We start from the raw sequence: 27,717 nt of genomic DNA on the forward strand, positions 1-27,717 counted from the left end.
GAGATTGCATGACTGTGTGCTTAATTTTATATACCTGTCAGCAATGGGTGTGGCTGAAATATCCAAAAACCACTAATTTGAAGGGGTGTCCACACTTTTGGCCATGTAGTGTATTTGGGTAGATCTAATTGTTTGACTGTTCATCAGCGACAGGAAGCAAAGAGGACGGGTGTTCCATTCAGCTGATTCTGGCCATTGGCTCCTTCTTCTTTACTGTCACACTCCTGGTGTTCCTCACTCAAGCCTGCATCATGATAATCAGACACAAGAAGCCTAAAGCCAGTGAGTAGCCTACCACAGAATAGGTTAACACATCGTTGACACGGTGTGTCGGTCATTTTGAAATTCTTTGGAACATAAAGCATAGGCAACATTGTATTCTCAAATGAATGACAGTATTCAGATGTAAAGTTCAAGTTCAAATAGTGACGTGTTCAAAACAACCTTTTCACAACCCTTTCTCCCTCAGGGAACTGCCCTGCTACAAGTATTTCCATCGCTTCCTCAGATATATGTGTCTGTCCACTGTCAAAGGAGGAGTGGTGGCCTGCTCATCCAGCAGGCTTAAACCAAGGACCATGCCAGCCAGAGTCTGCTGTCAATGGAGAGCATCTCCACTGTATGATCTGACATGTGTTGCAGGAATACTTTTATTTCAGAGATAGCATGGCAGCTAGTCCCAAGTGAACAAATTGAAGTCTTCTACAGAAACAACGTGCATTAAGCCACCTATAATTCCCCTGTATTTTGTCATCTTGTTTATCGCTTGCTTCCTTCATTTGTGCAGTCTTTCATCAATAGTAATTATTATTTCTACAGCTTTTCTTACTTTTTTTGAACAATTAATACTGTTTTTTTTCCTTTTCTATTTCTTAAGAGTAATAATAATACTCATGTAAATTACTGATAAGAACATTAACTGTTCTCTCAGCTATGACAAAAACATGTAGAGGCATCTTCTAATTCCTGATATTACTTTCTTTTTTTAACAAGATTTGAACAAATGAAATCAATGCAATCAATGTCAAAGGATAGAAAGAAACTATCAAAATTGAGCATAGTAAAGGGCGCAAGGAAGGAAGAGTGGACCCTGGACAGAAGTAGAACAGTGGGAGAATCTCAATTTCTTCCTTGCATCCTCTCCTTGCCTCCTAAACCCATTTGAGGATAATGTCAGAAGGCGGGACTTCTGGCTTTCTCATCCAATGGGTTTTGAGAAGGAGGGAATACTGAGGACGCGACGAGAATATAATTGAGATTCACCCAGTGACCGCATATGAAGGGACAAAAGAAAGGAAGCGAGTATTCGTTTCTTGAAGCGTCCATTGTGCGCGGTCACAAGTCATATGACAGCACTAAGCATTTCCTCTACACTTGTGCGAACGCCACAACACTGGTCGTTTTCTGTCGAAGTTGAGTGGTAATATCAATTTCAAGATGCTGGCACTCATAAACCGGCTTTTGGACTGGTTCAAGTCCCTCTTTTGGAAAGAGGAGATGGAGTTGACTCTGGTTGGACTTCAACACTCGGGGAAAACCACATTTGTTAACGTTATAGCTGTAAGTTTTTATTTTGCTGTTAGCTAATGTTAGCAGCTAGTTATAGTAGCTTTCTAGTTACGTAAACACTAACTGGCTAAGTTAGCGACTTCAGCAATATCGATTTAGTATCGTCCCTCTGCTATCTATATTATTGATTGACTAGCCTATCCGACAATTGTCTTCTGCAAAGTCAGGCAGCTACGTTAACGTACAAGTCATACTTCGCGGCTAACCTTCCAAACTAGCTATCTACTGCTAGTTAGAGGTCTTTATTTGTGGTTTGATGGCAATATAATCAGACTGTTCACCCACTTTTTGGGAATTTGGCTAACTATTATTTTGCTCGCTAGTCAAGGTTTATTCCTAAAACATCTGGATTAACTAGCTAATTAGCCAATTTCCCTTTTTAACTAGCTACAACAGGCCAAGCAACAGCCTTAATGCCCACAATCTACCCAGCTGGTGATACACTCGTGCCCCTCAGTGACCAGCTCGTTCATAAAATAATGCCGTGCTGATTAAAAAAAAAAAAACGTGGTAAATAAACTTTTCCACCGTGGCTGCTTTCCAAACACTTAAAATACACCCTCTACCACATGCCTTTGGGGGAATCCGGTCCAAATGATTAGCCAAGCAAGGGAAGTCTGAAATGTAAGGCCCTAGTTTTCATTGGGTTTTGCGAGTGAATAATTATGTGTACTCCGGGGCCTGAAACTCCCCATAATTCAAATCGCGACGATTGTACATCCGCTAAAAAAACGTCAGCAATGGAGAAGTCAACATACAAGTTGTTTTGTTTTGCACACTTTGTACAAAATAATGAAATGCAGTACTACAGGATAATAATTAACGTAGCTCTTTATTAGCTAGCTATACCTGGCATGTTCACACATCTTTAACTTTTTTTGTTTTGTTTTTATATATTTTTTTATTAACAACAAATCAATACATAAAGCACACGAGGGAACACAAGCACACATAGATTACAAACAATGGACAATCGAGCTAGGTGGTACAATATCACATTACAATTACACAATGACCTTAGAATAGATTTTTGGCTTATATCCAAATGCATTGATGGCGAGTGTGTTACTACAAATATTTGTACTACTCCCCTCACAGACCATAGGGCTATTTACATTGATATCAAAATATTTACCCCTGATACTAACCTTGGCAGAGCATCCTACTGGAAGCTAAATAGCTCATTATTAAATAATGATATAGTTAAATTTGAGGTTAAAGATCTGCTATTACACTTTTGGGAAAGGGCTTGTGAAGAAAGATCTTATTGCAAGAACTGGGAGCTCTTTAAATTTGAGGTGTCCAAATACCTTAGAAAATATGGTAGTAATCTTACTAAGACCAGAAGAGCTGAGGAGGAAAAGGTGATCATTAAGATAACTTCCCTTTCTCAGTGGTCCCCAGCCGGCCTCTCGGCGGGAGGGGAAGATGTAACTAATTGAGTTACAAAATAAACTGGATAATATATATAGATTAAAAGCAGAATGAACCTTTATTAGATCTAGGAAAAAATGGGTTGAGGAGGGAGAACAGAATTCATCCTATTTCTTTAGACTTGAGAAATTTCACTCTAAAAATAACACTATCCATAAATTTAACATTGATGGTGTTATTACAGATGACCAAAAATTAATCGCTAAATACTGTAGCAATTTTTTTGTCAGGAATCCACAGATATGTTTTTTTTAACTCACTGAATAATGTTCACTCTCAGTGATATAGATTCTAAACAGTGTGATGAACCCATCAAAGTTGAAGAGATTAGAGTCTATCAAACATCTAAAGAACAATACATCACCAAGTGTTGATGGAGTTTTTAGAGAGTATTAAAAACAATGTTCTCCCTCCTACAATGAGTCAGGGGTTAATAACACTGATACCTACTAATAAAGAAGTGCTGCTCATCGATAACTGGTGTCCAATTTGTCTTCTTAATAATGACTATAACATATTAGCCTCACTACTTGCAAAAATATTTAAATAAGTCCTGGATGCAATCATTGATGAAACACAGTCTGGCTTCATGAGGAACAGACATATTTCTAACAATGTCAGACTAGTATTAGACATACTTGACTATTCAGACCTAATAACCGAGGATGGCTTCATATTATTTTTAGATTTTTATAAAGCATTTGACACAGTAGAGCATCAGTTTCTCTTCCACTCCCTTGAGAGACTTGGCTTTGGGGATTTTTTCTGTAAGGCTATTAAGACTATGCAAATGGTAACAGCTCTATCAAATTGAAATATGGCACCTCACCTAGATTTGAGTTAAAGAGAGGACAACCTTGCCTAATTCCTATCTCCCCGTATCTGTTTTTATTAATCACCCAACTTCTTGCAAATTCTTTAAATAATAGTCCTGTAAGGTATTTCCATAGCTGGTAAAGAAATTATTATAAGCCAGCTGGCTGATGGTACTACACTTTTTCTGAAATACGCTAACCAAATTCCCATATCGATCAATGTGATACAATCCTTTTCCAAAGCATCTGGTCTATATCTTAACATTAATAAATATGAACTCATAGCTGTCAAAGATTGTGTGACACCTTCATATTATGGTATTCCAGTAAAAGAAGAACTTACATATTTAGGCATAACCATTACAAAGGATCAAAAGTCTAGAGGCTTACTACATTTTAACCCTCTTATTAAAAATACCCAGAAGAAGCTAAATCAATGGCTACAGAGGGACTTATCTTTAAAAGGTAGAGTCCTAATAACAAAGGCTGAAGGTATCTCTAGACTAACACATGGCACTCTATCTTTATATCTTGACAGTAAAATAAGCAAGGAGATAGACCAGATGCTTTTCAACTTTCTTTGGAGAAACCGTACCCGTTACATTAGGAAAACTGTTGTGATGAACACTTATGAATGGTGGACTGAATTTTCTCGACTTTACTACTTTAAATAATACTTTTAAGATCAATTGGATAAAACAATTCCTAAGACGACTCACTTCTATCTAGAATTTTATTCCTCATCATGTCTTCTCTAATTTTGGTGACCTTAAGTTCATGTTTTTTTGCAATTATAATATTGACAAAATTCCAGTGAAACTTTCTGCTTTTCATCGGCAGGTTTTCTTGTCATGGTCCTTAATTTATAAACACAAATTTTCTCCACACAGATATTATACATGGAATAATCGGGATATATTGTATAAAAATACTTCTTTGTTTTTAGAATATTGATTCCGAAATTATGTCCTATTGGCGAGCCAACTGGTAAATGCAGAGGGTCTTTTACTCAGTTATAAGGAATTCTTATCACTTTACAAGGTCCCTGTAACACCTGAAGATTTTGCAATTGTTTTAGATGCCATTCCCTCAGGTGTTGCTCTGTTATTCAGGAACATGTCAAAACCTGACCCTCAGAGCCTACCTTCTATTGACCCTGTTGACTCATCAGTAGGAAAGATTTGTTTCTCTTTTGGTCCATTCAACAACAGAGCGATACAAACCTTGTTTCAGCAGGATGTTGTATCTATTTATGTCATGCCTTATTGAAATGGATTTATTGATAATATCTGTTGGAAAAAAGTTTGGATGTTGCCACACACACTTGTTAACAAAATTAAGGAAGTTTTGAAAATTAATCATAAATATTATCCTGCCAACCACTAAATGAAGAAGTTTAAGGAAAACATCAACTCAAATTGCTCCTTTTGTGACGCAACACTGTTTCTGGGTGGTCATCTTTTTTTGGCATTGTATTCATGTAAGAAAACTGTGGCAAGACATCAGTAGATTTATAATTGAACACATTTATGAAGATTTTACACTATTGTGGAGAGATGTACTGCTTGGATTCTTTACATACGATAGAAATAAGCTAAAACATTTTTATGTAATTCATTTCATTATTCTTTTGGCCAAATTTCATATACACAAATGTAAATTTACAAACAAAAAAACACATTTTCTTTCCCTACAAAAATAAATTGAACTGTATTTTAAATACTCTACTAACAAAAAAGCTGTTAGAATTGTAACTTTATGTATGTCCCTTAAGGTCCTTGTGTAATTATGTGATATTGTACCCCCTAGCTCGATTGTCCCTTGTATATAATCTATATATACCTGTGTTCCCTCATGTACTTTCTGTATTGATTTGTTGTTAACAATTAAAAAAAATAGGGAGGAAGGAATGATTTTTAAATGGACTTCCCTTGCCCGGAAATTCGTCACTTGTTCATCCCGAGATTGTCTTTTCAGCCACCGGTAGCTTGTGGGTGCCTTAAATGCGATAGTGAATTTTGATTGTATGTCTACTTACATTAAATATAATTATTAATATATGCCTACTGTATGATAGCTAGCAAATTAATTATCTAAATAATGTTAGCCTGCCTACCTGGAACTTCTGAAGGATGTTTTATTTATACAATTCCCAAAAGCTAACCGAACAAAAACATAATTACCGTCATGTGCATTAGTAGCACAATGTATAACTTATTTACATTTGTTTTTTACTTACACGTACGTGTATGTTGACTCTATATTGACGTTGAGGTTTTATGTTTTGGCGGATGTACAATCATCGCGAATTGAATTACTGTGCGTTTCAAGCCCAGTAGTGAACGTAATTGTACACTCGCAAGGGCTTGTGTGGCAAACGTCCCTTGCTTGGCTAATCATTTGGACCGACGAACAATATGGCTGCGGGGATTCCCCCAAGGGCATAAGGCGAGGGTAAGTGGACGAGAGTGTGTCTTCTCTGAGTTTGAAACGCAGCCAAAGTAGACAACCCTCGGCCCTAGAATGACGTTTTGCATCGTCACGTCCGAGTGTACCTTAAATGTCCTATTCCAATGTGAGGAAGAGGGATGATAAGAGAGGTAACGACCTTGGTGGAAATCTTGATGTTGACCTTAAAAACAACCAACCTAAAGCTATTAATGTACATAGTAAGCTAATGTATCTAGTTAGCACTCCTGTCATGTAGCTAGCTACAGTTACCCATAGCTGGTTATCTAGTTTTATAGTTTGGTAATTTATTCCAGAAGTAGTATTAGCCACTCTAGCATGGTGGTGGAACATTTTTTTTATTAAGAATTTGCAAATTGGTCAATTTTTGGGGAGGAGTGCCAATTTGATCGGTTTAAGGAAGAAACTGACGCCTTTGCAGCTTAATTGGTGGATGTTTTATGAACGAGCCAAACTTCAGGAATAATGCCCTCTGGTGGACATTTAGGCTGGGCTATAAAAAAAAACTGTTATTGAAAAAAGCTATTTCTCCAGCAAGAAGGTTGCAAGGACTATCTGGGATTGGTTTGAGTGGGGAGGGGAAAACTGAAAATGTGCTGTTATTGGCAGAGAGGTTTGGAACTCTTTTATTGGTTTATTAACTCATTTACCGCATGATGATGTCACCATGGAAGGCTAAAACTCCCTCCTACTAAAACAGGCTGACATTTCCGGCTGTCTTCAATCTCTTACACTAAAAGGGCATTATCATAATATTCACAATTTCACAGTATTATTCCAACCTAATAAAGAAAAACCCTTGAATGAGTAGGTGTGACCAAACTTTTGACTGGTACTGTATGTGTATATACATACACACAAACCTACTCATTCAAGGGTTTTATATTTTTACTATTTTCTACATTGTAGAATAATAGTGACGACATCAACACTATGAAATAACACATGGAATCATGTAGTAACTAAAAAAGTTTTAAACCTGTTTTAGTTTCTTCAAAGTAGCCACCCTTTGCCTTAATGACAGCTTTTCACACTCTTGGCATTCTCAAGCATCATTATGTTGTCATCCAGAGTCACCTTTTATTTTCCAAGCTATAGCACACAATATTTAGCATATAGCAGGTTTTCAAAGGACCAAAGAATTTGGTCTGCCTTGTGTTTTAATTTTTGGCATGGAAAAAACATTTGTTATGCTGGTACCGTCACAGCCCTACTGCTCACGTCCTCGCTCCTCACCTTCTCAAAACCCATTGGAGGAGAAGGTCAGAGGGGAGGAACCTTTGGCTTTCTCCTTCAATGGGTTTTGAGAAGGTGCCGAGGAGAATGCAGTTCAGATTCTCCCACAGTCTTCACTCTCAATGACTCACAGCTAACACCCACTAAACTGTATACCCGACCAATAAATTTGATTTTCAGCTAGTTGCGTTGGCTAAACAATCAGGCCAGGGTCTCTTATACAATCATTTTGTCATTAGTGTTACAACTAGGGTTTCTCAAAAGCTGATTATTAGGCCTTGGAAATCGTGATCCTTTCCTCTTGACATCACAGTGGTTTGGATGTGCAAGATCAAAGACAGAAAGACGCTAGCTGACCAGAACAGTTCCAACAGAACAGAATGAGATGAACTTGAAGACCTATGCAGTGGAGGCTGCTGAGGGGAGGACGGCTCACAATAATGGCTGGAACAGAGTGGTATCAAACACATAAACACATGATTTATCACTCCATTCTGTGCTCTGATTCCCTTCAGCAGCATTCTTGCCTCAAAACACCCAGTCATTGTTTCTACTGTATCTAACAACATAATAAAGATGAATGAGAAATTGTTCACGATTTGATACCTAAACTTTTCCAGGTAGCCTATAATTCCAGGTATTTCTTATAGGATGTAGAGAGAGTAACACTACGGACTTATTCTGAGTCAGTCAGTGTTGTAGTGAATGAGATGCATGCCGTTGATGGGGAGGTGCCCATGTGGCTAGTTGTAATATGTTAGGGTGGTGGTGTTTCCAGCCAGGCTTCACTCACGAGACCACTGAACTCACTTCTACTTTGGCCTGGTCAGGTGACTAATCAAGTCATCTGGTTACTAATGTGCGGCAGACAAAGCATATGTCTTGCTCAGAGACTGTTTGGGTTCAAGTAAAGGGCAAAGACAGTTGACTGCAGAATTACTTCAATTGTTTCTCTGTCCTGTCATCGAGAGTGTAGTCTAGGATTTAGGGTTGGCTAAAAAGACACCATTCGCATTGCTCTTTTAAAGGCCCAGTGCATTCAAAAATGTGATATTTCTGTGTTTTATATTTCCACACTGCGGTTGGAATAATATTGTGAAAATTATGAAAATGCCCTTTTTAGTGTAAGAGCTGTTTGAAAGACCACCTGAAATGTCAGCCTGTTTTGGTGGGATGGAGTTTTGGCCAATAAGACCAATAAGACTTCCAAACCTCTCTGCCAAACCTCTTGTAATTGTTATTGGTTACTCACTATTCCTCATGTCACTATTTCTAGATTTTATTTTTTATCTTTAATTCTGCATTGTTGGAAAAGGACCCGTAAGTAAAAATGTTACTGTTAGGCTACACCTGTTGTTTAAGATACATGTGACAAATACAAAGTTGATTTGCCAATAACAGCTATTTTTCAGTTTTCCCCTCCCCACTTAGACCACTCCCAGTCAGTCCTAGCACAATTCTTGCTTAAGAAATTGCTAAAAATCCATTTATTTATTTAAATGTTTTAATCACAAGTAAAGTACTTAATTGTTACCCAGAAATGATGTAATGCGTTAAAAATGTCTGCATTGGACCTTTAAATTCCCTCTGCCTCCCTGCACAAATTGTCTCCTTTAAAATCTGAAACTTGTCTACATTCCAAACATATTTCCTCTAGTGGTTGTGACCCCTTACAAGCCTTAGAAATGAATAAATTAACATTATTTTGAAAGAATTTCTGTCAAAAAAGTGTACATAATGGAGGCACTTGTGCAAATACCACTAAACTTTTAGCAGTTGAGCAGTTTTTTTTACAACAGGAATTGTGCAAAATATGGGGTGTGTTCCAGAGTGCGCTCCAGGTCATTTGTAAATTCTGAGCGTTGTCAGATTGTCTGTTAGTAAATTCAGAGTGTTTCGCTCTCACAGCGTTCAGAGCACACTGGACGCTCTGGCCGAGTTCGCTAGCTACTTGCAGACACAAATGAGAGAACACCTCACTTTGACCATTTTACTCACCCTAGCAGAGCTGGTTATCTAGACCGTTGTTGACCTAACTGCTGCTGGCAACAATTGAATAACTTTTTTTTTGCAGACGTTGAATCGGTCTTATTCATCGGGTGTTGGGCATTCGTAAATTCATCATTTATTTCGCACACTCAGACGAGTGCTGTCAAATCTGAGTAGATAGCCAGTGTGAATTTACAAATGCAACCCAGCCACGACAATTAGGTTTATGTCTCTGGTATACCATTTTAGTTAGGCCTTGTATACAGGTGGCAATTCCAGAGGACATGTTAGAATTAGGAACACTTTGACCTAGCTTTTCCATGTTTATTCCATGTCAGCTCAGCTTGTTCCATGTCAGTTCCATGTCAGCTCAGCTTGTTCCATGTCAGTTCCATGTCAGCTCAGCTTGTTCCATGTCAGTTCCATGTCAGCTCAGCTTGTTCCATGTCAGCTCAGCTGTTCCATGTCAGTTCCATGTCAGCTCAGCTTATACAATCACTCAAAAGTGATCAATGGTCTTTTCTCTTCTTGTTCAGTCTGGGCATTTTAGTGAAGACATGATCCCTACAGTTGGATTCAACATGAGGAAGATCAAAAAAGGCAACGTTAACATCAAGGTAGGTCTTCAGTCACTACAGTATGTAGGCTACTGTAATGTTTCACAGTGGCAATCTATACCTACTGCATGATTGAAAAAATGTGGGACCTCTGCTTTTCCAGATCTGGGATATAGGAGGGCAGCCGAGGTTCAGGAGCATGTGGGAACGTTACTGTCGGGGAGTTAACGCAATTGTGTGAGTATCTGAGTTTGTCCATTTGTCAGTCTGCATGGGCACAATTTATATTCAGGAAGAGTACAGGACTGTTGATTGTTCTGTTTGTCTTAAGAGACACGTTCAGTGAATACCAGTCAATGGTCGAACATTGAGTTGGGTATGTTTTGAGCACGTCCAATTCTTTAAAGTATACATAACATCATTTTTTATGCGTTTGTCAACTTGTGCCATGTCTTTAAAATATTCAATTTCTTTAGATACATGGTGGATGCAGCTGACCGTGAGAAGGTGGAGGCTTCCAGGAATGAGCTGCACAATTTGTTAGACAAGCCTCAGTTGCAAGGAATTCCTGTAAGTAAGCCTACACTTCAGAAACTGCTGAATTGAATGAATTCATGTAAATGACAGAGTTTCTTAATATGATCAGCAAGCATTTCTGCCACATGAGCTAAACTGTGGTTTGGCTTTTTAGATTTTGGTTCTTGGCAACAAAAGAGATATCCCCAGTGCGCTAGACGAGAAGCAGCTCATTGAAAACATGTGAGTATGAAGAGAAAAGATGAGGTGTTTCCTAGTAGTAAACCCACAGAAGTAATCACACAACATCTATGCATCTTAGCTGAGGTAGTGTGAATCAACTCTACACCCCCTTTTTTAAAGTTGAGTATACTCATTCTAACTAAATGACGGAGGAGGAGTCCCTCTCTTATTGTGCCTTGATTGATTTTTATTGCCAACACATGTATACACACTGTACATACATTTTAAAAAGTGATGGGGATATCACAAAGTCAGACTTATTTCCATTCTGCCCCCTCCCTCTCCCCGATTTGAAAAGTCTGGAGATGGATATTGAACATTGCCATTGTGAGTTAGGGCCTTTCTATATTCTGATCATGTGCTTCTCATAATATTTCAGGTTTAACAGGGTACTTATGAAATGGTGATGGCATCACTGATGTCACAATTGTTTCTTCTGCAAACTTTTAAACAACAGCTTTTCAGTTTCCTTCCATGCTGTGTTCTTGGCTGTGCTTATCCATTTCAAGATGGATACACTAATATAGTAGCAGTACAAAGACATTCATCACACACAATTACTTTTTAAAAGATGCACTATGCAGAAATCGTTCCACCATTTCCTGGTTTCTACAATTCTAATAATTTGCCATAATTTCAGTTTGTGACAAAACAAGCAGTCAATTGTGTAGAGAATCATTGTACCATCTAAACCGCTGTGAAATACCTTTGCAATAACTAAAAATAATGTTGTTTTGGATGTTTGAAGCTGGTGTACAAAAACTAAACTTAAAAAACAGAAAGCATTGAAATAGCGCACATAGAACAGATCTACCGCTTTGACTCGCTTTCAATGAGAATGAAAGATCTATAACTGACATTTCTATGTGAATTTGGTCAGGTCCCCAAGAAGTTAGATATTGTAGTCACATTTTCTATTGTTATTTTTTTTTCTTATGACCATAACTACCTTGGAAGATTAGTTACCATTCTTGAAGTACTTTGCTGGAGTTTTGAACACTGCTATCCTTTTACTAATCTCACATCAGCAAAGACCTAATGGTTTTATTTTAGAAGAGAAGTTATGACTTTCTAGGCATGCCTTTTTTATAAGCTTTGTTTTCCTTTTTCATAGAGAAACATTGCATTATTCTGTCACTTGTACCAAATACAGTACAGTATGAAGATGGGCAGAAATGGCTTCTCCAGTAGAAATCCCTGATCACGCTTGTAGGCAACGATGGCTAGCTAAGCTCATGCACAGAAACACGTCATCGGGTTTGAAGGTTGTCTTGTGCCAAACAGCACATTTACAGGCCATCAAATCAAAGGCACTCCTTTAACTACAATTACCATAATCCATTGCGCGCCTTCTTGTCTGGTCTGTGTGTTCCTTTTATGCCTGCTACGTTAGGAGAGAGGGAGAAAGAGAGAGCAGTTGCTTCGCTAGGTATCTTTACCTGAAAGTACATGATCTAAGTGATTGATAGTTGGTATTCAGAAGTAAGCGCTATTTACTTTGAAGAACTACCAAAATACTCATTTTGTCAGACAGCATAGGCAGCAGCTCTATAGAGATGACTTGGAATTAAGTAATAAAATAAAACATTTGTAATATACACAACTGAAATATTTTATTAAAGTATAGTAATGTGAATCAATGGTTTTTAAGTGATAAGCAGTAATGGGCAGTCACTACCATCATGGGACTTTTATTGATTGTTTTATTCTGTTTTACATCATTCAACCCACAATCACATAATCCGTGATTTAAAAAAATAATCTAATCAAAACCGAACCGATCTCAAAAGCACTAGTCGCTCAGCACTAACTACTTAAGTCATTGGCTCGAATGTTGTGCCTTTACATTTAGAGAAAATGAACTAAGGAAGAATGTTTCACTTCTCAAACCCCAGCCTGGTCTGCTTCGCAAGATTTCCCAGAAGTCTTGTGATGTTGCACCTCTGGGTTTAGAAACTCCTTGCTAGTACTCTACTGCTTTTAGAAATGATACAGGTTTTCAAAAGGAAACAGCTCCCTCTGTTGGCCAGTTAATATTAACACCAACATCACAGTTGATGGCAGGTTATCAGTTTTCTTTACCGCTTTCTTTCTACAGGAACTTGGCAGCTATTCAAGACAGAGAGATTTGCTGCTACTCTATTTCCTGCAAAGAGAGAGACAACATAGGTGAGTAAGATGGTGTTGGTGGAACGGTTTGCTTGTCTGAGTGGAAGGCTGGAGGAGAGGAAACAAATGAACAATAACATGGTGCACCCAAAGTGGCTACATATATAAACTTGTGTATTCCGAATCATACTTACCCAACCACTGTAGGCGTCTCGTGTTTCACCTGCTGTCTCTCCTGTCTCACACTGACCCCCATGCGTCTCCTGCCTTCCAGATATCACACTGCAGTGGCTCATCCAACAATCAAAATCTGGGAGAAGCTGAAAGTACAGGAACTCTGTCCTCCCAGCGCCATCTTCCATGTTACCCTCATGCCACACCCTGTTCACTCTCTGTTCACACATGTACAGTGTTCCCACCAACTCCGATGCTGCACTGTGCCCCCTGCCCGTTCCTCCCTGTTGTTCTAATTTTATCCAATGATTCTCCCCCACAAACCCCCATACCTCTGCACTACTAAAAGATGGTAGCCCCTGGTCAATGCCAAATACCACATCCCATGAGTCACAGAATGGGCATTACACCTCTGCCATGAGGTGCTACTTCAGTCTCTTGAACAGAGAGAGGTTTAGTCTGTCAGCCTTTTTCATTCTATGGGCTGAACGACAGGCGTTTCCCACACCTGTAAGTCCTGTTTATAACTCTAGTGTAGCGATCCTACACCCTCAGGGTGGGTTGTTTAGCCACTGACTGGGGCCTCATCATTATACATGTTCTCCAGACAGTCCTGTGTGAAGCTATAGGGAAAATAAGACACACTACATGACCAAAAGTATGTGGACACCTGCTCGTTGAACATCTCATTCCAAAATCATGGGCATTAATATGGAGTTGGTCCCTCCTAGGCCTGGCTCACAGTCGGCTGTCCTATTAATCAAAAAAGGTGTTTGATGGGGTTGAGGTCAGGGCTCTGTGCAAGCCAGTCAAGTTCTTCCACGCCGATCTCGACAAACCATTTCTGTATGGACCTCACTTTGTGCACGGGGGCATTGTTCCTAAAACTGTTGCCACAAAGTTGGAAGCACAGAATTATCTAGAATGTCATTGTATGTTGTAGCGTTAAGATTTCCCTTCACTGGAACTAAGGGGCCTAGCTTGAACCATGAAAAACAACACCAGACCATTACTCCTCCTCCACCAAACTTTACAGTTGGCATTATGCATTCGGGCAGGTAGCGCTTTCCTGGCATCCGCCAAACCCAGATTTGTCCGTCAGACTGCCAGATGATGAAGCGTGATTCATCACTCGAGAGAACGCATTTCAACTGCTTCATTGTCCAATAGTGGCAAGCTTTACACCACTCCAGCTGACGCTTGGCATTGTGCATGATGATCTTAGGCTTGTGTGCGGCTGCTCGGCCATGGGAAACCCATTTCATGAAGCTCCTGACGAACAGTTTCCACTTCACAATAACAGCACTTACAGTTGACCAGGGGAGAAATTTGACGAACTGACTTGTTGGAAAGATTGCATCCTATGACGGTGCCACGTTGAAAGTGACTGAGCTCTTCAGTACATGCCATTCCACTGCCAATGTTTGTCTATGAAGATTGCATGGCGGTGTGCTTTATTTTATACACCCGTCAGCAGCGGGTGTGGCTGAAATAGACAAATCCACTAATTTGAAGGGGTGTCCACATACGCTTGTATATATATATAGTGTATGTTAATATACGTCACTGGGAAAGTATATGGACTTTCTGGTTTCCCTTCTTGTCTCTGTCATGTTCTACTGTGAGATTAACTGCTTTATGGCCGTTGCCTTTTTTTTGCCAAATCAAATTTTTGAGCAATGAATTATGTAAATAGTTCAGTAGCTAGGTATGTACAACTATCAAGCTGTTAAGATTTTTACTTATGTGAGCGCATATGGATATTTTATATTAATGTACTGATGGTCAAGATAGTGGGTTGGTTGTGTGGTTATCAGCCTTGTTTGTAATTTGCCTCAGTGAAATTATGTCTACTGCGGTCAATGAGCTGAGAGAGAGTGGCAGAATTCAAAGTGCCTTGTGCAATATCTCATCTCTGAAGCAAACAGCATGCAAAGTGTGCTTTCCTGAGCAAAGATAAAACACCACTCCTATATATTCAAGAAAGAAAGAAAGAAACAAGAAAGGCATTCTTGTTAATTTAGACATTGTACTGTTATCGTTGTTCACCCTCAGTTGCGATATTTTCTGTGGCGCATTTTTGAAATATATATTTATGGTGTCAATACTTTGGAATTATTTAGTAATTATGTTATCTGGGTGGATAAAAAAATGTAAACTATGCTTAAAGATGAACTTTGTCATTAAAATTAAGGACAACATTTGACTACACTCATTGGACTAATACTTGTATCAATAATCATAGTTCGAGACTATTGGTAGTAGGCTATGATTTTAACTCGAAAACATCAGATTCGCAAACAAATGTCGGAAAGTTAAAAAAAAAAAAAGATTTTTATTCCTCCAGATTGGTTTTGACATGGGTATTTTCTGACTCTTCACCTGTCTGAGCCTCTACTTTTTAATGCCTGTGGATGTTTTCTATTGGTGCAAAGGTGATATTGCTTGACACACGGCAAGACTGACATGCATGGTAGCCAATTGCTGAAACGCGCCTGCCCCTTCTTTCTTGACGACATTCCTGGAGCTCCAATCACACCTTAAAACCGGGAACGTTTCAAACTGTTTCTTTCATATATTTTAAAATGCGATTTTAACCTTAACCACACTGCTAATCTTATGCCAAACCTTTAATTAAGAGAACATATCTTAACGAAATCATGAATTGTTACCATATAGACATTTTACATTGTGGCAACTACTGACAACCGATGGGCTGGGTATATTGTCAAATATTGTCGATTTGAACTACGTATTTTAAGACCGATCCAGAACAAAGATGCAATGGAAGCCGATACTGGTTGGTCTCGTCGTACTCAGACTGACTTTCAGTAGTCTACTATAGCTAGCATTTGGACTGGGACCTAGCTGGGGGTTCAACTTCCCCCTACATTTAAAGGGAGAAGCACAAAGCAGGACCTCTTTAGCCTCTTTGAACGGAACAGAGATGACAGGAGATATAGCTCCTTCCCGGACACACTCAAGTTAAAGATGAAAGGCATGTTCTACTTTGGATACGATAACTACATGAAATATGCCTTTCCCGAAGATGAGCTCAATCCCATTGACTGTCAAGGGAGACGTTCTCAACCCGTGAGTATAGGCCTAGAACCAATCTGGTAACACGTGCAATTGATTATTCGGATGGTAGACTGCCCTGTCCAACTAGCTGAAGTGTGTGTCCAGTGTCCATTCATTATTTACATTGTGACGGATGACGTTAACTGTGCGGTTATTGTAATTTGCATCTGTCTGTCATGCAGGACTTGTTATCAAATCTGGTTAAGGTGATGTAAATAGCTAACCAAATACAGTTACTGTAAGGCTGGTATTCTATGTGTTTGTCCTCTCTATCCGCTCTGTCCGCTCTACTTTGTCCGCTTTGTCTGCTCTACTTTGAGCGACATTCTTTTGAATCTGATAACAAAAGGCACAAAGAAAATGCACAGCTGGATGAAACGTAATTTCTCTCAAACTGAAACAGGGTCAATCAATTTAACTTGTTCAGCTTGTGATCAAGTTGAATGTGGTCCCACAATTCCCACCATGGTGTTTGCATTATTGCCTACATGTGCATACCCTCAATTATTATTATTATTTTACATGTTTCACTACTGTTGTTTCAGATCAAACATCAACATCAATGATGTCTTGGGAAACTATTAATTGACACCCTAGACACACTACTGGTAAGCAGCTGTATTTTCTATTCCTGTTTCATTTGTGTCAGCTTTTAGGATAATGGTATTCAAATGGTTTAGGAAGTTTTTCAATTATCCTGGTAAAGTTTCTCGCTCCAGGTGCTGGGGAATGTGTCATAGTTCCATAGAGCTGTGAAGTTGGTGATAGACACGGTATCTTTCGACACTGGTGCAAGTGTTTGAGGCTAACATCAGGTATAAATGTAATATTTGTATTGACTAGAACTTTTTTTGTTAGCTCAGGTTCAAGTTCCAGATGTAAAGATGTAGCAAACAGCTTTACAACCACGGTGGAGTTGCAGCTCACATTTCAGTAAACCACAAGTACCATTTCGTAATCTTTCCAAGCTGCAAAGAAAACAAAAAAATTGCAGGTGCTGTGGTGGTGGAGGGAGGGGAGGGGTGTTTGTTTATATTGTTTAAAGTAGGGTAATGGTAGCTCTAATCTAGTGGTAGATGCATTGAACTCTGCTCCTATCTCTGAATCCTAGCTACCTTAATGTTTAAACAAGGACTGCCTTCTAACTTCTCTTGATGGTTGTCTCATTCGTTCATTCTTTGTCCCTCCAGGATCCCGGGTAGTCTCATCTCTGCTCACATCCTCCTGACTGACTCCAAGCATCCCTTCGGTGACGTGGGCATGGACGATTATGACAATGAGCTACTACACCTGGCCCACGACCTGGCAGTCCGCTTGCTGCCAGCCTTCGAGAACACCAGCACAGGCATCCCCCACCCCAGGGTGAGAGGAGAGCTGCATGGTTAATGGCCTGGTCTGTCCTGGGTTCTTAACGATTTGACCTGGCTTTGCCTACCGGGGAAATACTAGACAGGTGGAGGTAGATCTAAGACCATTAAACAACAACAGAGGTCCACTATCAGTCTTGACATTTACTTCACCTGTTGTTTACACAATGTGTGTATATATATATATATAACGAGCACAACTATGCCGTACTGTAAATAACTGTAATGTTCTTCAGTGACTGATTACCCTGTCACTTCATTTCCTCAGGTGAACCTGAAGAGTGGTGTCTCTCCAGACAGCATCAATGAGACTTGCACATCTGGGGCTGGCTCCCTGATGGTGGAGTTTGGCATTCTGAGCCGTCTGATTGGTGACTCCACGTTTGAGTGGGTGGCAAGACGGGCTGTCCCAGCCCTGTGGAACCTGAGGAGCAACGAGACAGGCTTGCTAGGTGAGTAGAGATCATCTTTGTAGTTTGTATGTAGATGTTTGCTCATGTGTAGCTGCATCTTTCTCTCTTGTTGTATCTCACATGGTTACCTCTTCTCGTCAACTCTCAGGGAACGTGGGGAACATTCAAACGGGACAATGGGTTGGCATGCAAAGTGGCCTGGGAGCAGGGATGGACTCGTTCCTAGAGTACCTGCTTAAGTCTTACATCCTGTTTGGAGAGAGAGAGGACTAGCGGATGTTCCAAGCTTCTTATGAGAGCATCCAGAACCACCTGAGAATGGGGTCAGTCCTGTGCTTGAATTGACTTGATGAGGGTGTGTTTGTGTGGATACATAGTGTTCTAATGGTTGTGTGTTGAATGATTGGCCATATTTGAGGTTATATTAGTAATGTGGCGGCATGTTGTTTAGTGATCTACATTCTGTAAAGGTAATGTGTGTGTGTTGATATTGACCTGCAGGAGGGAGTCATGTAATGAGGGAGAAGGGGACCCTCCACTCTACGTCAATGTGAACATGTTCAACGGCCAGATCATAAACACCTGGATCGACTCCCTGCAAGCCTTCTTCCCTGGCCTCCTGGTAGACACCTCTCTCTCTCTGGGAATGGGGAGCAGTACAAACCCTGCATATGTCCTCAACCTACAATGTCCCAATAAATGTTGTTCAGTAGAATACCTTGGTGTATGTTCAACCTGACAGCGTTACTACTGTTTATGATGTTTTTCCCGTGTCTGTGCTCTGACCCCGTGTCTGTGCTCTGACCCCGTGCCTGACCACCTCAGGTGTTGAATGGTGGTGTTGAGGAGGCCATTTGCACGCATGCCTTCTACTACGCCATCTGGAAGCGCTTCGGGGCCCTGTCGGAGAGGTGCAACTGGCAGCTACAGGCGCCTGATGTGCTCTTCTACCCCCTGAGGCCAGAACTGGTGGAGTCCACCTATCTCCTCTACCAGGTACCAGTGCTGCACATGCATTGTAGACAACATTTGATACAGAATGTTTGTTAGTTGTATTTGTTTTGAGCTGCTTTGAGTTGAGCTATTTCATTATCCCTCACAGGCAACCAAACATCCTTTGTATTTGCATGTAGGACTGGACATCCTCGAGAGCCTGGAAAAAAAGGACAAAGTCTGGTATAAGTCGGGTAGTTGAAAAACACTTACTTTTAGAGAGGAAGTCTGTTTCTACTGTTCCCTAAACTGATGTGTGGATATGACAGGTGTGGGTATGCCACTCTTCACCACATGGTGGACAAGTCCAAAGAGGATCGCATGGAGAGCTTTTTTCTCAGCGAGACCTGCAAATACCTTTACCTGGTATGTACTTTACTTTACTGACTTTGTCCCCATGGGGAAATTGTTGCAGTATCATATACACGTTTAAAGTGCCAATTAAATACAGTAGAAAAAAAATGGACAATACAACATTCATATCAGTTACATGCCAATAAAAATAAACTAGCCTTCTGGCCTTACTGGATCAATAGGAACATTAGCCTGAGCTGTTTAGTACTTGTACTGTCTGAAAATACCTTTACATGGTATGTACCTGTACTGTATGTTGGTCAGAAACTGGAACAGCTTTTTCTGAGCTAATAGAACCTGTCATTCTAGTTAATCCTGGGACATTCTCCTTCCAGCTGTTTGATGAAGACAACCCCTTGCACAAATCAGAGAACAAGTATATCTTCACCACAGAGGGCCATGTGGTACCTATTGATGCGCGCTTCCGGGAGAAGCAGTGGAATGACCTGTTCCCCTGTGAGGAGAGAGTGGTGACAGACCAGGAGACCTCCAACGGGTCATTTTCTATCAACAATAGCAATGTAATGACCTCTGATATATAAATATATATTACCCTGACACTGCCTGCATTAGCAAATACTGCAGCTTAAAATATACAGTAATGAATGACGTACATTTCTTTCTGCTAAATAAGCACAAACATATTTGAAATATGCGGAGTTAGGTCATCTATCAACAACTTATGTTTTATTTTTTGTACAAATCATCATCATCATCATCTCCTCTGCTTCCTTTCTTCAGTGTGACAGGGTCTCTGAAGAGCCCAGGTACTCCCTGCCTTTGAAGAGTGTGTACATGAGACAGATCGATCACATGGTGGGACTGTTCTGAGGAGAGATCACTGCTGTGTCTGTGTCCTCAGTTTGTAGACTCACTAACTCAGGCACAGCTTGTTGTGTGAAGAGGACAAGAGGGGTCTCACCTCACCCTGCTCTACCGCTCTGCTGCTCGGGACCAAGGTGGACAATACTCTCTAGGACCTTTTTTAAAATAGCATTTCAATTGTTTTTGCAGTATTGTTTTATAATATGCATCAGTTTATTTTGTAAAGGACAATCTTTTTTTTTTTCTCCAGTAAAAGGTTTGCTGGATTCCTGTTCCACAGCATTTTAAATGTGACTCATTGGGTGTTGTTTGGTGTCCATTATAACTGGGATGTTTTGGTTGAGGAATGAATGAAGCAGTGATGAGGGCTTTACTGTTCGAGCTTTGGTTTGGGTGTGTAGCTAGGTGTTCTGAACATACCGCCGAACTGTTATTGGGTTGGGGGAACAGTGCCATCCAGATACCTGTTTAATGTCCATAGCATCATTTTAAGTGCATTACGCAAAAAAATCGATATACAGGGTGACTAGTGCCTCACTAGGATTGTCAATGCTGACATGACCCCTTATTAGTGCAGACGTGACCCCTTATTAGTGCAGACGTGACCCCTTATTAGTGCAGACGTGACCCCTTATTAGTGCAGACGTGACCCCTTATTAGTGCAGACGTGACCCCTTATTAATGCAGACTTGGTATTAATGCAGACGTGACCCCTTATTAGTGCAGACGTGACCCCTTATTAATGCAGACTTGGTATTAGTGCAGACGTGACCCCTTATTAGTGCAGACGTGACCCCTTATTAGTGCAGACGTGACCCCTTATTAGTGCAGACGTGACCCCTTATTAATGCAGACTTGGTATTAGTGCAGACGTGACCCCTTATTAGTGCAGACGTGACCCCTTATTAGTGCAGACGTGACCCCTTATTAGTGCAGACGTGACCCCTTATTAATGCAGACTTGGTATTAATGCAGACGTGACCCCTTATTAGTGCAGACGTGACCCCTTATTAGTGCAGACGTGACCCCTTATTAGTGCAGACGTGACCCCTTATTAGTGCAGACGTGACCCCTTATTAGTGCAGACGTGACCCCTTATTAGTGCAGACTTGGTATTAATGCAGACGTGACCCCTTATTAGTGCAGACGTGACCCCTTATTAGTGCAGACGTGACCCCTTATTAGTGCAGACGTGACCCCTTATTAATGCAGACTTGGTATTAGTGCAGACGTGACCCCTTATTAGTGCAGACGTGACCCCTTATTAGTGCAGACGTGACCCCTTATTAGTGCAGACGTGACCCCTTATTAATGCAGACTTGGTATTAATGCAGACGTGACCCCTTATTAGTGCAGACGTGACCCCTTATTAGTGCAGACGTGACCCCTTATTAGTGCAGACGTGACCCCTTATTAGTGCAGACGTGACCCCTTATTAGTGCAGACGTGACCCCTTATTAGTGCAGACTTGGTATTAATGCAGACGTGACCCCTTATTAATGCAGACGTGACCCCTTATTAGTGCAGACGTGACCCCTTATTAATGCAGACTTGGTATTAATGCAGACGTGACCCCTTATTAATGCAGACGTGACCCCTTATTAGTGCAGACGTGACCCCTTATTAATGTAGACTTGGTATTAATGCAGACGTGACCCCTTATTAATGCAGACGTGACCCCTTATTAGTGCAGACGTGACCCCTTATTAGTGCAGACGTGACCCCTTATTAGTGCAGACGTGACCCCTTATTAGTGCAGACGTGACCCCTTATTAATGCAGACTTGGTATTAATGCAGACGTGACCCCTTATTAGTGCAGACGTGACCCCTTATTAGTGCAGACGTGACCCCTTATTAGTGCAGACGTGACACCTTATTAGTGCAGACGTGACACCTTATTAGTGCAGACGTGACACCTTATTAGTGCAGACGTGACCCCTTATTAGTGCAGACGTGACACCTTATTAGTGCAGACGTGACACCTTATTAGTGCAGACGTGACACCTTATTAGTGCAGACGTGACACCTTATTAGTGCAGACGTGACTTAACATAAAAGCCAAGATGGTTGTGATAAAGTGAAATAAGTTAATAACTTCCATTCTGTGACCGGTATAGAAGGTGGAAATCATTCCTCTTTAGTACAATATTATTGACACTTCCTGTGGGTTTAAACAAAGCCATAAAGTGTTTTAAGGTTGTGTAAGAGTATCATGTCTCTATTGAAGAATTATGAATTTCTATTCCAAGTATTAATATTCAAGGAAGGGCTATTCATGCGGCTATACACCGGTTGTGCTGCTTTGTTTGTTCATGTTCATGTTAATTTTGCTCTATATCCAAAGAGTTAGTACACAGCAGTACAGTATGTGTATGTGGACGACCTTGTGCAACCTTCCCTTGACTTAATGGTGCTAACAGACTATGTCAAGTACCATTATGTGGGGAGGAACATATTTTTTGTTATTGACATCTTGTTTTGCCACTGTCTTGTGAATTCTCAATTTTTTTGTCTTAGATAATCTATTCAGGACTTAACTTTCTTCTCTCAGGTCATCTTGAGTTTTAACTAAGTGGGCTTTTGACCTCTACAATACTGTTCAGACAATGCTGTAAGAATGTTTTTCTCTTAATGTCAGAAAAATCTATACAAATATTGTATGTGAAATAAATGCCAAGTACAGAACGTGACGATACTGAGAGTAATTTATTCAATAAGTAGTTCACAGAGAGGTTAGTTTTCTACAGAAGCTTTAATAACTCATCTGATTCACATTTCACAGTAACATCCTTTGTCTTTTCTGTACAGAATGTGTGGCCCAAAGACCTACAAGGCATTCAAATTGGTTTGTGACCAAGCGACAAACTTAAAAATACTGCATTTTTACTACAGTTGCTCATCAGTTAGAGATCTAGATACAAGTTACCCTTACCTTTGCAATTCTTTGATGTTTGACATATGAAAATGAACTGGTCCGATTTCATGTGACATTGGTCCTCTCCAGTAGCTTGAGGTCTTTCATACGGTGCCCACTATACTTAACAGCTCAATCTTTGTTCTAGTATGCCTTATCTACACTTAAAACCCATTTTTGCTAATGAATGGGTTTTGTAACTTATTATAACACAAGTTGAAGTGCGTGTGCAGGTGGAGGCCATCTTGTTTCCGTCTCGTTTCCATCTCTTTTGGCTTTATATGCCAGTTACTGGAGCGTAGAGATTATACATTGCCTTACACCTATTCACATGTACTGTCTGGGAGAAGAAGCACTTTCTGCTGAGCGAAGGGTCGATGATTCAACTACAGTTCCTAAGAAAGTATGACAGCTTGATTATGATCGACTTATAACATATGTACAGGATAGATCATCTGACATTACACCTCTCTTAGGGCTCATCAAGGTCTCAAATTAACTGAATTGTCTTTGGTTATGATACTGCGTTGGACTGTATGAATTCATGTCTGTGTATGTGTGTGTAGTAATCTATCGGAGAATGGCAGCTCGTAGGGACAGTTTCTCATCTTGGTCCGGTCTTGAGGAGATTGTTGCCCGCAGTTTGAAAGGGGGAGGAGATAGGAGTTAGGCCTGAAACAGAGGAGTGTTTAGAGGAGATAACGTGTGTGCCATTGGGTGGGTGACAGAGAAATTATGTGCTGATTCATAGTGAGTTGTGTGTGGTGCCTTTCAGGTAAACTATAGTTTACTATGGGGCTTTGGGATTCAATGGGCAGAGGCATACAATCTCTCAGTATCCTAGTATAGTCTAGACCAGAAGAGTTCCACTCACCTATATGACTATACGGCGTGGCTCTTAGAAGAGACCACAGCTTTTTAGGTTTTCTTTGATGATGATGTCAGTTACGGCGTCAAACACAAACTTGACGTTCTCTGTGTCTGTGGCACAGGTCATGTGTGAGTAGACCTCCTTGATGTCTCGCCGCAAGTTCAGGTCCAGGAACTGGAGTTTGATGTAGTTACCAGCATCCTCATAGGTGTTGGGGCCTACAGGGAATCCAACAACATTTAAGGAAATAATACTTACAATACTGTCAAAAGAGTCAACAAGAGCTGAAATCAAAGCTGGCTTATGCTATGGACAAACACAATATGCAATAGTTAAGAGCTGACATTGGTCTAACATCAAAAGAACATTGAGAAAACACTGAGTGTTCCAAGGAGAATAGGCCAGTGGCAGATCTGCTGTTGTGAGCCCACCGTCGTAGTCGGGGAAGCACATGCTGAGGTGAGCCTTCTTGATCTTCTCGGTGAAGACATCTTTCTTGTTGAGGAAGAGTACGATGGAGGTGGCAATAAAGTAGCGGTGGTTGCAGATACTGTTGAACAGGTGGAGACTCTCGTGCATTCGGTTCTTCATGAGGAGAGAATCACACAGATGGATACCATGCATGAAACAAGCTAATGAAACTGATTCTTCTACAATGAATCTCTCCATGAGATCACAAAGCCGCTACTCTGACCACTACTCTGTCCATACAGTTCCACGGTGACTACCATTGTCTTCCGTCAGATGACATCATTCTAACGTGACAAGCATCTCCAGGAGCCATCAGTGCAGACGGCCGCCGTGCTATCTGACGTGAGACAATGCAGTGACTACCTCAATCTAGTGTCTATGATGATGATATCTCACCACTTCATCCTACAGTGACTCCTTTAATCTAGTGTCTATGATGATGATGCTGATATCTCACCACTTAATCCTACAGTGACTCCTTCAATCTAGTGTCTATGATGATATCTCACCACTTCATCCTACAGCGAGTCCTTCAATCTAGTGTCTATGATGATGATATCTCACCACTTCATCCTACAGCGACTCCTTCAATCTAGTGTCTATGATGATGATGCTGATATCTCACCACTTCATCCTACAGTGACTCCTTCAATCTAGTGTCTATGATGATGATATCTAACCACTTCATCCTACAGTGACTCCTTTAATCTAGTGTCTATGATGCTGATATCCCACCACTTCATCCTACAGCGAGTCCTTCAATCTAGTGTCTATGATGATGATATCTCACCACTTCATCCTACAGTGACTCCTTTAATTTAGTGTTTATGATGATGATGCTGATATCTCACCACTACATCCTACAGCGACACCTTCAATCTAGTGTCTATGATGATGATGCTGATATCTCACCACTTCGTCCTACAGCGACTCCTTCAATCTAGTGTCTATGATGATGATGATGATATCTCACCACTTCGTCCTACAGCGACTCCTTCAATCTAGTGTCTATGATGATGATATCTCACCACTTCATCCTACAGCGACTACCTCAATCTAGTGTCTATGATGATGATGCTGATATCTCACCACTTCATCCTAAAGTGACTCCTTTAATCTAGTGTTTATGATGATATCTCACCACTTCATCCTACAGTGACTCCTTCAATCTAGTGTCTATGATGATGATGATATCTCACCACTTCATCCTACAGCGAGTCCTTCAATCTAGTGTCTATGATGCTGATATCTCACCACTTCATCCTACAGCGATTCCTTCAATCTAGTGTCTATGATGATATCTCACCACTTCATCCTACAGCGACTCCTTCAATCTAGTGTCTATGATGGTATCTCACCACTTCATCCTACAGCGACTCCTTCAATCTAGTGTCTATGATGATGATGCTGATATCTCACCACTTCATCCTACAGTGAGTCCTTCAATCTAGTGTCTATGATGATGATGATATCTCACCACTTCATCCTACAGCGAGTCCTTCAATCTAGTGTCTATGATGATGATATCTCACCACTTCATCCTACAGTGACTCCTTTAATCTAGTGTCTATGATGCTGATATCTCACCACTTCATCCTACAGTGAGTCCTTCAATCTAGTGTCTATGATGATGATGATATCTCACCACTTCATCCTACAGCGAGTCCTTCAATCTAGTGTCTATGATGATGATATCTCACCACTTCATCCTACAGCGACTACCTCAATCTAGTGTCTATGATGATGATGCTGATCTGATATCTCACCACTTCATCCTACAGTGACTCCTTCAATCTAGTGTCTATGATGATGATGATATCTCACCACTTCATCCTACAGCGATTCCTTCAATCTAGTGTCTATGATGATGATATCTCACCACTTCATCCTACAGCGACTCCTTCAATCTAGTGTCTATGATGATGATATCTCACCACTTCATCCTACAGTGACTCCTTCAATCTAGTGTCTATGATGATGATGCTGATATCTCACCACTTCATCCTACAGTGACTACCTCAATCTAGTGTCTATGATGATATCTCACCACTTCATCCTACAGCGACTCCTTCAATCTAGTGTCTATGATGATATCTCACCACTTCATCCTACAGCGACTCCTTTAATCTAGTGTCTATGATGATGATATCTCACCACTTCATCCTACAGTGACTCCTTCAATCTAGTGTCTATGATGATGATGATATCTCACCACTTCATCCTACAGCGAGTCCTTCAATCTAGTGTCTATGATGCTGATATCTCACCACTTCATCCTACAGCGATTCCTTCAATCTAGTGTCTATGATGATGATGCTGATATCTCACCACTTCATCCTACAGTGACTCCTTTAATCTAGTATTTATGATGATATCTCACCACTTCATCCTACAGTGACTCCTTTAATCTAGTGTCTATGATGCTGATTTCTCACCACTTCATCCTACAGTGACTCCTTTAATCTAGTGTTTATGATGATATCTCACCACTTCATCCTACAGTGACTCCTTTAATCTAGTGTCTATGATGCTGATATCTCACCACTTCATCCTACAGTGACTCCTTCAATCTAGTGTCTATGATGATGATGACATCTCACCACTTCATCCTACAGCGAGTCCTTCAATCTAGTGTCTATGATGATGATATCTCACCACTTCATCCTACAGCGACTACCTCAATCTAGTGTCTATGATGATGATGCTGATCTGATATCTCACCACTTCATCCTACAGTGACTCCTTTAATCTAGTGTCTATGATGATGATGCTGATATCTCACCACTTCATCCTACAGTGACTCCTTCAATCTAGTGTCTATGATGATGATGCTGATATCTCACCACTTCATCCTACAGTGACTCCTTTAATCTAGTGTCTATGATGCTGATATCTCACCACTTCATCCTACAGTGACTCCTTCAATCTAGTGTCTATGATGATGATGATATCTCACCACTTCATCCTACAGCGATTCCTTCAATCTAGTGTCTATGATGATGATATCTCACCACTTCATCCTACAGCGACTCCTTCAATCTAGTGTCTATGATGATATCTCACCACTTCATCCTACAGCGACTCCTTCAATCTAGTGTCTATGATGATGATGCTGATATCTCACCACTTCATCCTACAGTGACTACCTCAATCTAGTGTCTATGATGATATCTCACCACTTCATCCTACAGCGACTCCTTCAATCTAGTGTCTATGATGATATCTCACCACTTCATCCTACAGCGACTCCTTCAATCTAGTGTCTATGATGGTATCTCACCACTTCATCCTACAGCGACTCCTTCAATCTAGTGTC

The 27,717-nt window shown here is 40.5% G+C and overlaps 2 protein-coding genes and 1 pseudogene across 3 annotated transcripts in view; 2 read left to right on the plus strand and 1 right to left on the minus strand.

Moving 5' to 3' along the window:
• The first annotated feature begins 856 nt into the window (after positions 1-856).
• LOC110494679 (ADP-ribosylation factor-like protein 8B-A) lies at positions 857-17,518 on the plus strand. Of its 2 annotated transcripts, XR_002469304.2 has the most exons (9): positions 857-1,560; positions 10,049-10,129; positions 10,233-10,306; positions 10,546-10,639; positions 10,761-10,828; positions 12,927-12,997; positions 13,212-13,263; positions 16,738-16,800; positions 17,383-17,518. XR_002469304.2 is itself a non-coding variant. In XM_021569964.2 (7 exons), the coding sequence occupies exons 1-7, from the start codon at positions 1,438-1,440 to the stop codon at positions 13,259-13,261; spliced, it is 561 nt and encodes a 186-aa protein (XP_021425639.1). In that variant the 5' UTR covers positions 857-1,437; the 3' UTR covers positions 13,262-13,907. The 2 variants fall into 2 exon arrangements, 1 of the variants encoding a protein (XP_021425639.1); XM_021569964.2 differs by lacking the exons at positions 16,738-16,800; positions 17,383-17,518 and having other exon boundaries at positions 13,212-13,907.
• Positions 14,493-22,830, plus strand: LOC110494682 (annotated as a pseudogene).
• Positions 22,831-23,592: 762 nt separating this feature from the next.
• LOC110494676 (guanine nucleotide-binding protein G(t) subunit alpha) overlaps positions 23,593-27,717 on the minus strand; it is a 42,051-nt gene continuing 37,926 nt past the window's right edge. Inside the window, exons 7-9 of the mRNA XM_021569959.2 lie at positions 24,362-24,515; positions 23,934-24,148; positions 23,593-23,731 (exon numbers count right to left, since the gene is read on the minus strand). Of these exons, the coding sequence (XP_021425634.1) occupies positions 23,958-24,148; positions 24,362-24,515 (345 nt within the window). The 3' untranslated portion in view covers positions 23,593-23,731; positions 23,934-23,957. The remainder of the gene's footprint in view (positions 23,732-23,933; positions 24,149-24,361; positions 24,516-27,717) is intronic.

This window comes from Oncorhynchus mykiss, chromosome 17, assembly GCF_013265735.2.
Source record: "Oncorhynchus mykiss isolate Arlee chromosome 17, USDA_OmykA_1.1, whole genome shotgun sequence".
Lineage (NCBI taxonomy): Eukaryota > Metazoa > Chordata > Actinopteri > Salmoniformes > Salmonidae > Oncorhynchus > Oncorhynchus mykiss.

Bases quoted from the DNA above. Each gene is read 5' to 3' on its own strand.
- LOC110494679 (XM_021569964.2), top strand. From the start codon at position 1,438: ATGCTGGCACTCATAAACCGGCTTTTGGACTGGTTCAAGTCCCTCTTT. The intron at 10,829-12,926 runs GTGAGTATGAAG...TTCTTTCTACAG, and splicing joins AAGCAGCTCATTGAAAACAT to GAACTTGGCAGCTATTCAAG. The intron at 12,998-13,211 runs GTGAGTAAGATG...CCTGCCTTCCAG, and splicing joins CAAAGAGAGAGACAACATAG to ATATCACACTGCAGTGGCTC.